Consider the following 9011-nt stretch of genomic DNA (forward strand, 5'->3'; position numbering starts at 1 on the left):
CAGCAGATAAGAGGAAATAAATAGATAACATTGAAGGAATGGAAATAAATAAAATTAGAATTGCACAGGTTTAGCAAGATAAATAAGTACGTTAAAGAAACAAGCTCAGATGCTGCAACAAGAAGAGGGGATCTATCATTAGATAGAAAGTTGTTGTCATCCGTGTCCACGGTGACTGCATCAAGTAACATTGGATAGCCAGCATATTTGAATGGCTGTAACACGTGTCCATAACGTCGATATAAGATGCACTGCGCTTTCAGTAAAAGCAGCAACCTCCACGGCTGAGGACCTTGCAATCCTTGCATTGTTGCCTATAAGCAGAAGAACGGATAAAAAGTATGATAAATATAAAATCTAGTGACAAACATAAAAAATCTATATATATAAACACAATCATATCTATGGACCTCAAACACTGAAAGGAAAAGGTTGACCAATGTTCATACTATTATTAAAGACTTCCGTGACAAGCAAACACCGAAAAGGAAAAGGTTGACCATCGTTATCTCTACTAATAAGAATACAGCAACATAATGAAGGTGAAAAAAAATGCTACATATAGCATTCATCAAACAACTTGAACATGAATTATCTGCTAGTATCCAAGAAGTCTGCACCTTTTCAACATATAAGGTGACCACCTAATGGTCTAAAAGAGAGGTACAGTAACAGACAAAGACGGTAAACATATTATTCAAGAAAAACTCAAATCCCAGATAATGATCAGAATTTTGTGGACGTACCTGTAGGCATTCATAAGCTTTTTGAACAGCCAGGAACTTTTCCCTTCCTTCTGGATTCTTGTCAGGATGGTACCTCATCGCAAGCTTCCTATACTGGCGCTTTAGTTTCTCTTCATCAAGATTTTGAATCTGCTTGGATATATGAGATACTTCCTCATTCAACTCAACTGAAGCAGTCCGATTTAGGTCATCACTTGAAACATCATTCAGGGATATTTCAAGAATTTTGCAAGCTTCTCCTTCAGAAAGATCCATAGGTTTCCTAGTCAACTCTTCACGCCACATCACAAGTAATGATTGTAAAAACTCGACATGTTCAACAATCGGCCAATTTGGAAAACGAATCTCATCACATAAATTTCTGAGATAATAACGGTGACACCACATCTCATCTCTAAGTTCTGGATACGTAACAGGTGGCATGGGAGCATAATCATAGAGAGAATGGCAGTGCTGTGACAATTTCTGAGGATAGTCACCAAGATGCTGCAAAACCTGAGGAAATAGAAACGAGAAATTAAAACTCAATAACTGAAAGTAATAGTTTTCCGATACTCTTCAAGAGAAAATGAGCTAAAGCCCACAGTAGCGAATATGTAAATACCTGACATATAAGATTTTCTGCTCGCATTTTATGTGTCCATATAATCTCCGGAGTATCAGAATCCGAAACCATGCCAGCTGCAAACGCAGCTGGTCCACTGCGCTCTAATACATATAATAAGGACTCAGGGAGAAGACCACCCAATACGCTTCGTTTAGCCAGGGGCAGAGAAGAGGACACAGTAGCTTCTTCCCCACCATGAAAAGCTTGATGCACATGAGTGACCGAGAAGAGTTGCGCGATTGAGTAAAGATTGGATCCAGGGTAAGCAAGGGCAAAATAAAAGGCCCCTGTACTGTACAGGCGGATCATAGCCTTGGAGTTTCTGGTAACAACGTCTTTCAAAAGAGCAGCACCAGCCTCCACAATAACTGGCTCGCCAGAAAGCAGAGCCTTAACCAAATTTTAGAGAGACATCAGATTAACATTGTCAGTTTTCTGATGAAGAAAATTGAATGAGCAGGATCCAAATACTGACTGATTATTTTGCAACTCATTTCTCAGATAATACAGAAAAGTTAGGGCATAGATAGCAGATGCGCCTAATGCCATTAAACTTAGGGCAATAACACCTATCAAACACATCATCGATGCAGCTAGAAGAAGAATATGGAGAAAAAGAATGACATTACCTGAGCAATGTGAGGAAGACAACGTGTACTAGACAAGATACGTTTTACTCTTGGTGTTGGAGTTACAATCTCTCCTGCGTCATCCAAATCTGAATGTGCCGAAACCATGCTATGTAATATGGACAATGCAGCATCCCCTACCTGCGTAGTGTTCTAGCAATTAGATTGAGTATTGCATAAACGAGTAAGAATGAAAAAGAGGAAAAAGGCAATGGGCATGAAAAGCATGTCTTTTGGGATGTTAAGCATGATAATATGAAATGTCTTAGCCAGTCACACACATATAATAACCATAAAGCTTAACCTGTGTAGGTGTGAGGACTGGAACTCGAACAGCTACTGCCCATCTAAGTTCACGGATATCACGCAATTTCTTCCATTCTGACATTCCTAAAGCCCTACACTTTGTCGTCCAGTCAATATCCTTTTTGGACCATAAACTTCTGATGACGTCCTTCTCTACAGGTCCCACTTCTGCACCACCTTTGTCAATGTACATCCATTCCTTGGGTGGTTCCATAAATGCAGTGGCAGCAATTAAATTGGACTGTAATGGAATAGGAGTCCTCTCCGAGTTTTCATGAACAACAGTCAGCAGATCTACAGCTAGGACACAACCACCGACCACAACACAACCTTCGACATTTAACAAGACCTTAACTAGAGCCTGCATGTACGAGGAAAAAAAAGTAAGCAACCAAGCATGAAAAGAATATCTCCAGAATGATTATGTAAAAGACGACGTAATGCATACATCAAAACTTAATGAGAATAAGCGAGGAACAAGAGTAACTAGAATGAAAAGAGTAAGAAAGCAATATTTTGATTAGTTAATGATACCTTCAGGAGAAGAAGTAGGCGATGCCTCAAAGCTCTATCATTTGTCCTATCTATCAGTACTGTAATATGTGCAGTGCCTTCAAAAGGACCTATTGTATTGTAGTGTTGCTCATAGACAATCGCCATCGCTCTTGCACAAAGCTCCCTAACAGAGGCTCCTCCCCCTCCACCAAAACCATCAAGCATACTCATATCACACCAGTCGCCTGATGAACCCAATTCATCTGGAACAGCACCATCAATAGTAAGCCCCATATCAGCATCACATTGGAAACGATGATAGAGTGCCCTGAAAAAAGCAACTGGATCACGGAGAGGGAAATCTTGTGCCTTGCCAGCGTTCCCACTTTCAAGCAATAAGCGTAGGTAATATTGACCCACACAAACTTCCTTTGACAAGCTACGATAACTAACAGAAAATTCAGCATAGTTCCACGATATACGTGGGACAGTCTCCTGGCCAGTTGTGGCCTCGACATCCACACATCCAGGGGAAATATCTTCTGTGCGCTCTTTCTCAACATCTAGGTTATGAACCTCAGCCTTCAACGCTTCCCTTAATTCTTGCCTTGTACGCTCATTCCAGATGAGATCTGCACGGTTATGATCAAGGCCAAAGGCTCGCCAAAACTCACGCCAATTTAGAAGTAGCTTTCCGGAACCTACAGCTGTACTTTCTACAATAACTTGGGCAGGTGCTGGAAGCACTGAATTCTGGATGCCATACAAGTTTGGATCAGAACCAACCACATCAGAAGCATTAGTCTCAGGTTGCTCGTGTCCATTTGCATTTGTGGTGCTTGAAGCAAATGCTGGATAGCCATTTTGTGAAACCGCAGCAGGATTACTACCTGGAAAAGCAGAAGCCTGTTGATTCAAAGCTTCAGAAGAATAATCTGCGGCAGGCCTTTGAAAGTTATCGGGTACACTAGAAGTATTTGCAGTCATCTGTTTTGCTGCATCGCTGGTCTCAACATTATTACCAGGGGGAAGAGGACAATCTTGAGCACCCATTCCCTTAGCTATGCGACCTCTTCTTTGCTGAAGTAATCTTTTCTGCCGTCTCCTTGTTGACGAACCTTCTTGATCTGTATCATCGAGAACATCATCAGGACGTGTATGCAAATATGCAACAAGCCCAGGTGGCAAAACTCGAGACAGTAGATCCAAAGCTGGTTGGTAAGAATCTGCCCAGAGTGCCACAAGCTGCCTACTTACCTCGCGGCGCTCACTGGCAGGAAGGGAAAATGCATTCAATAAATGTCTCAACAAAGCACCATCACGCAAAGCAGCATCACGCATTGACTCTGCAGCAATTGCATCTTCTTCAGCTATTGTACGCATTATAACAGCAATGATTTCCCTAACACTTTCCGCAGGATGTGCAAAGAGTGAAAATAAACGACGTCGTAGAGCAGCTATTTGTCGTAACAACTCTACAAAAACAGTGTATTGGGTAGTCTCTCCATGTGGATCACAAACCATAGCCTCAAAGACTTCAACAATTGCCATGGAAAACAGAGGTGAGACTGACATGGGCTTCAATCGATTGACAAGGATCGTAACATAACCCTGTTGAGCAAACAAAACAGACTTGGTATGCATGATAGTTGCATGTTTTTCTCCTCTGGAATCCGGTACAGTATTTAGATCTGCTGACCAACCACCTATGAGGGACGCAATAAGCCCTGCAGCTTCATTAGCCACGCCTTCAGAACCATTCCTAAGTAAACCCATTATCCTGTAAACAGCAGCAGGGAAAGACATTATATGGGACGATGCACTCCTGGAGGACAATAACCTACGCAAACATGCAACAAAGCCAATGACAGTTGCAGCTGCTTTGGGTGACGGTGGTGGCAAAGGAGGGGCGTCTACAGGGAGATTTGGAGTTGATGGTAACATTGTAATCAATGCCATCAAAGTCACCTCAGGGACTTCAATATTACTGGGCACACCTGTATACGGGATACAAGCATTGAACTCCCTTATTCTGCGCCATAATCTAGCCTTATAACCAGGAACAGAACCACCTTCGGCAACTGCATCTTTTGCAGCAGCAGCTAAATGTTTCAGATGTAGGGAGCAAGTTTCCATATCAGCAACAAGATGTTGTGGTCCAAAGATCAAACTAACCCTTCCACAAGGTGGATCAATGCGATGACCAGGCATAGTAAGCCTAGGTAATACTGGTATCGGGCATTGTCCCTACATCATATGTTCCCCATATATTAGCATACCAATCTCAAATAGATTTTTCGGTGCAATTAAAGTAAGGTATTAATATCACGAGTATACGTACTTCAGTTTGCAAAGTATCGAGAATCGCTGCAAGTAGGTTGTCTCGGGATATGCTCGCATAGACCTAAAATACGTGTCAGAGGTTAGCTGATTATCATGATTAAATATATAACATAGAAGCAGAGAAAAACTCACATGAACTGGACACCCATCACTGAATTCGATAGCAAACATTTGAGGCTCCTCAGCGAACCGAACAAGTGAACTTACCGAAGATAGAGGACGAACGATGACAACCTGCACACATCTAAGCAGTATTCTCAGTATTTGGCAGAACAAAACCAAACTGGACAAGTAGAAAGTAAAAGCTACTTCCTACTCATTTTCAGTCTTAATTTATCATCCCAAACAGTGTAAACCTTTTACATTAAAACTCTAGAAAGGAAAAAGAAACAAAAAGAATAGAACAAAGAATACGTATTGCCAACTTACTTCATAGTTATCTATTCGTCTCTCAACAAGGGAGGCCTTAGTAAGAATTAGCTGAAGGGCTACAGCATCCCCATGCTTACCAAGTCCTCCTTTAGGGCCAATTTCCAAGCTTAGTCCAGGCATGTTAAGGGTTCCATGAGCAGCAGATCTTAATCTAGTAACAGACCACCACCCATTAGGAGTTTCTTCAGCTCCAACTGCTTCTTTAGCTGCATAGTCACGGCATAAAAAAAGATAAAGAAATGACAACAAAGTGAACTAGACAAGACACTTAATTAAGAGGAGTTGTAAGTACCCCTTCGTGTCATATACTCCGAAGCTGTCAGCAACTGTGAATCATCGACTGACAAGAATACCCCAACCATGGACTTTGCAGTCTTAGCCTGCAAATGATATTTGTAATCATCAAGCTTACTTCAGAAAGTCTCAGCAAAATTAAAAATAAGTTAGCAACAACTTCTCAACTAATGTCCAAGCATCTCATTAATACCAAACTTGCGACAATGGACGAATTTGTTGTCCCGGGGGCAGCTCTAAAAGCTTTTGACTTTCTCCCGTACATGGGACACAGAATAAACCCAGCAGAGTCCGTAGATTTTGTCCGGTATGCATCAGCGAGAAGAATGATTGCTGGGGAACCCATGTCTCTGAAATCCAAAATCCAACGTGAATCACCAGATTTTGAGTCGACGAGCTCCAGACCGACAAAGGTGACCTTCAATTTCTGGAAGGAAAAGAAAAACTCGCTTCATAAGAAAACCTAATTTAAACAATTAGTAAAAGCACCTCACTTAATTTCTACTAACTTTCAAATGAATCTTGGTTCTTGCAGTTACAAAAATAAAATAAAAAAAAAGTAAAAAAAAAAAAATCAATCCCATAGAAAATAAGAATAAGGCTAGTCATGTGAAATATAGTTAATTACTGGAGATGACAACTCCCCCTGCCCAGTTCATAATTACAAAATTTTGGAGCACATTATACATTTTAAGATACGAACTGCATCAGCTTAACGCCTAATACCAGACTATGGGTAAATCTATCTAACGATCAGAAACTTCAAAAATTGTTAAACAGATAAAAGGCCTAGCCTGACTTGACCTCAACACCAAATTAACTTCACCAACTAAACCAATTTGACAACCATCGCGACAAAACACAGCTCAAAATCATAGGAAAACAAGCATAAACCTAAGAGATGGAACCACAGTAAGAAGAAAAAAAAACTTACATAAGGAACCCATTCAGCGTTGCGTCTCCTAAGGTGTAGCACCTGAAACTCAGCCACAGGTCTAATTTGATGCCATCTAAGCCGATACAACTCAGTTAAAATACTTGCCCTGCACCTAGAAGAGAACTTCATAGCCTTGAATTTGCCTTTCCCATCCGTCCTAACATTGATAGTAAACTCACCACCAACACTCTCCGTATTCTCATCCCTCCCAATCAAAGGTGAAGCACCATCAAAATTACTTCCAGTATCATAAGAATTAGTAACAGCAAGAGTATTAGGATCAAGCGTGACGATTCCACCGCCCGAAATACAAAGGATCCTCTTGTAACGACCCCTCCAGGAATGTTTAACAACAAGATACCTAGCAAGATACTCGGGCTCTTCGACAACAGCAGTTGTAGACGCGACGGTGGCTCTAGAGACGGAGTCCATAGTGCGATCAGATCCGACGGCGGTCACGGAATCGATGAACTGTAAGGTGTGGTTTCGAGGAGCATTACCACCACGTAGAAAATCCCAGNATTTTGAGTCGACGAGCTCCAGACCGACAAAGGTGACCTTCAATTTCTGGAAGGAAAAGAAAAACTCGCTTCATAAGAAAACCTAATTTAAACAATTAGTAAAAGCACCTCACTTAATTTCTACTAACTTTCAAATGAATCTTGGTTCTTGCAGTTACAAAAATAAAATAAAAAAAAAGTAAAAAAAAAAAAATCAATCCCATAGAAAATAAGAATAAGGCTAGTCATGTGAAATATAGTTAATTACTGGAGATGACAACTCCCCCTGCCCAGTTCATAATTACAAAATTTTGGAGCACATTATACATTTTAAGATACGAACTGCATCAGCTTAACGCCTAATACCAGACTATGGGTAAATCTATCTAACGATCAGAAACTTCAAAAATTGTTAAACAGATAAAAGGCCTAGCCTGACTTGACCTCAACACCAAATTAACTTCACCAACTAAACCAATTTGACAACCATCGCGACAAAACACAGCTCAAAATCATAGGAAAACAAGCATAAACCTAAGAGATGGAACCACAGTAAGAAGAAAAAAAAACTTACATAAGGAACCCATTCAGCGTTGCGTCTCCTAAGGTGTAGCACCTGAAACTCAGCCACAGGTCTAATTTGATGCCATCTAAGCCGATACAACTCAGTTAAAATACTTGCCCTGCACCTAGAAGAGAACTTCATAGCCTTGAATTTGCCTTTCCCATCCGTCCTAACATTGATAGTAAACTCACCACCAACACTCTCCGTATTCTCATCCCTCCCAATCAAAGGTGAAGCACCATCAAAATTACTTCCAGTATCATAAGAATTAGTAACAGCAAGAGTATTAGGATCAAGCGTGACGATTCCACCGCCCGAAATACAAAGGATCCTCTTGTAACGACCCCTCCAGGAATGTTTAACAACAAGATACCTAGCAAGATACTCGGGCTCTTCGACAACAGCAGTTGTAGACGCGACGGTGGCTCTAGAGACGGAGTCCATAGTGCGATCAGATCCGACGGCGGTCACGGAATCGATGAACTGTAAGGTGTGGTTTCGAGGAGCATTACCACCACGTAGAAAATCCCAGAAACCTACCCTGGTATGATCGGAAACGCCAGGATAATGGCGGGGATGAGACTGATTCGCCCCCAGTTCTTTAACTAGATATAGTTAAAAGCCACAGCGGCTACNAAAATAAAATAAAAAAAAAGTAAAAAAAAAAAAATCAATCCCATAGAAAATAAGAATAAGGCTAGTCATGTGAAATATAGTTAATTACTGGAGATGACAACTCCCCCTGCCCAGTTCATAATTACAAAATTTTGGAGCACATTATACATTTTAAGATACGAACTGCATCAGCTTAACGCCTAATACCAGACTATGGGTAAATCTATCTAACGATCAGAAACTTCAAAAATTGTTAAACAGATAAAAGGCCTAGCCTGACTTGACCTCAACACCAAATTAACTTCACCAACTATACCAATTTGACAACCATCGCGACAAAACACAGCTCAAAATCATAGGAAAACAAGCATAAACCTAAGAGAAGGAACCACAGTAAGAAGAAAAAAAAACTTACATAAGGAACCCATTCAGCGTTGCGTCTCCTAAGGTGTAGCACCTGAAACTCAGCCACAGGTCTAATTTGATGCCATCTAAGCCGATACAACTCAGTTAAAATACTTGCCCTGCACCTAGAAGAGAAC

General features: G+C 40.9%; 3 protein-coding genes across 3 annotated transcripts in view; all 3 read right to left on the reverse strand.

Annotated features, from left to right (window-relative positions):
- Positions 1–9011, reverse strand: part of LOC104703503 (dnaJ homolog subfamily C GRV2-like) — a 17115-nt gene that overhangs the window by 5990 nt on the left and 2114 nt on the right. Inside the window, exons 2-13 of the mRNA XM_010419531.2 lie at positions 6787–7292; positions 6046–6279; positions 5851–5938; positions 5556–5764; positions 5259–5360; positions 5125–5187; positions 2823–5030; positions 2287–2649; positions 1983–2123; positions 1351–1743; positions 747–1241; positions 69–314 (exon numbers count right to left, since the gene is read on the reverse strand). Of these exons, the coding sequence (XP_010417833.1) occupies positions 69–314; positions 747–1241; positions 1351–1743; positions 1983–2123; positions 2287–2649; positions 2823–5030; positions 5125–5187; positions 5259–5360; positions 5556–5764; positions 5851–5938; positions 6046–6279; positions 6787–7221 (4977 nt within the window). The 5' untranslated portion in view covers positions 7222–7292. The remainder of the gene's footprint in view (positions 1–68; positions 315–746; positions 1242–1350; positions 1744–1982; positions 2124–2286; positions 2650–2822; positions 5031–5124; positions 5188–5258; positions 5361–5555; positions 5765–5850; positions 5939–6045; positions 6280–6786; positions 7293–9011) is intronic.
- LOC104705117 (dnaJ homolog subfamily C GRV2-like) lies at positions 7229–8483 on the reverse strand. The gene is made up of 3 exons (XM_010421102.2): positions 7864–8483; positions 7293–7356; positions 7229–7260 (listed from the first exon to the last, which is right to left on the reverse strand). Exons 1-3 carry the CDS (start codon positions 8296–8298, stop codon positions 7229–7231), a joined length of 531 nt encoding a protein of 176 aa, XP_010419404.1. The 5' UTR covers positions 8299–8483.
- Positions 8670–9011, reverse strand: part of LOC104705118 (dnaJ homolog subfamily C GRV2-like) — a 2049-nt gene continuing 1707 nt past the window's right edge. Inside the window, exons 2-3 of the mRNA XM_010421103.2 lie at positions 8885–8999; positions 8670–8696 (exon numbers count right to left, since the gene is read on the reverse strand). Of these exons, the coding sequence (XP_010419405.1) occupies positions 8670–8696; positions 8885–8999 (142 nt within the window). The remainder of the gene's footprint in view (positions 8697–8884; positions 9000–9011) is intronic.

This window comes from Camelina sativa, chromosome 7, assembly GCF_000633955.1.
Source record: "Camelina sativa cultivar DH55 chromosome 7, Cs, whole genome shotgun sequence".
Classification (NCBI taxonomy): Eukaryota; Viridiplantae; Streptophyta; class Magnoliopsida; order Brassicales; family Brassicaceae; genus Camelina; species Camelina sativa.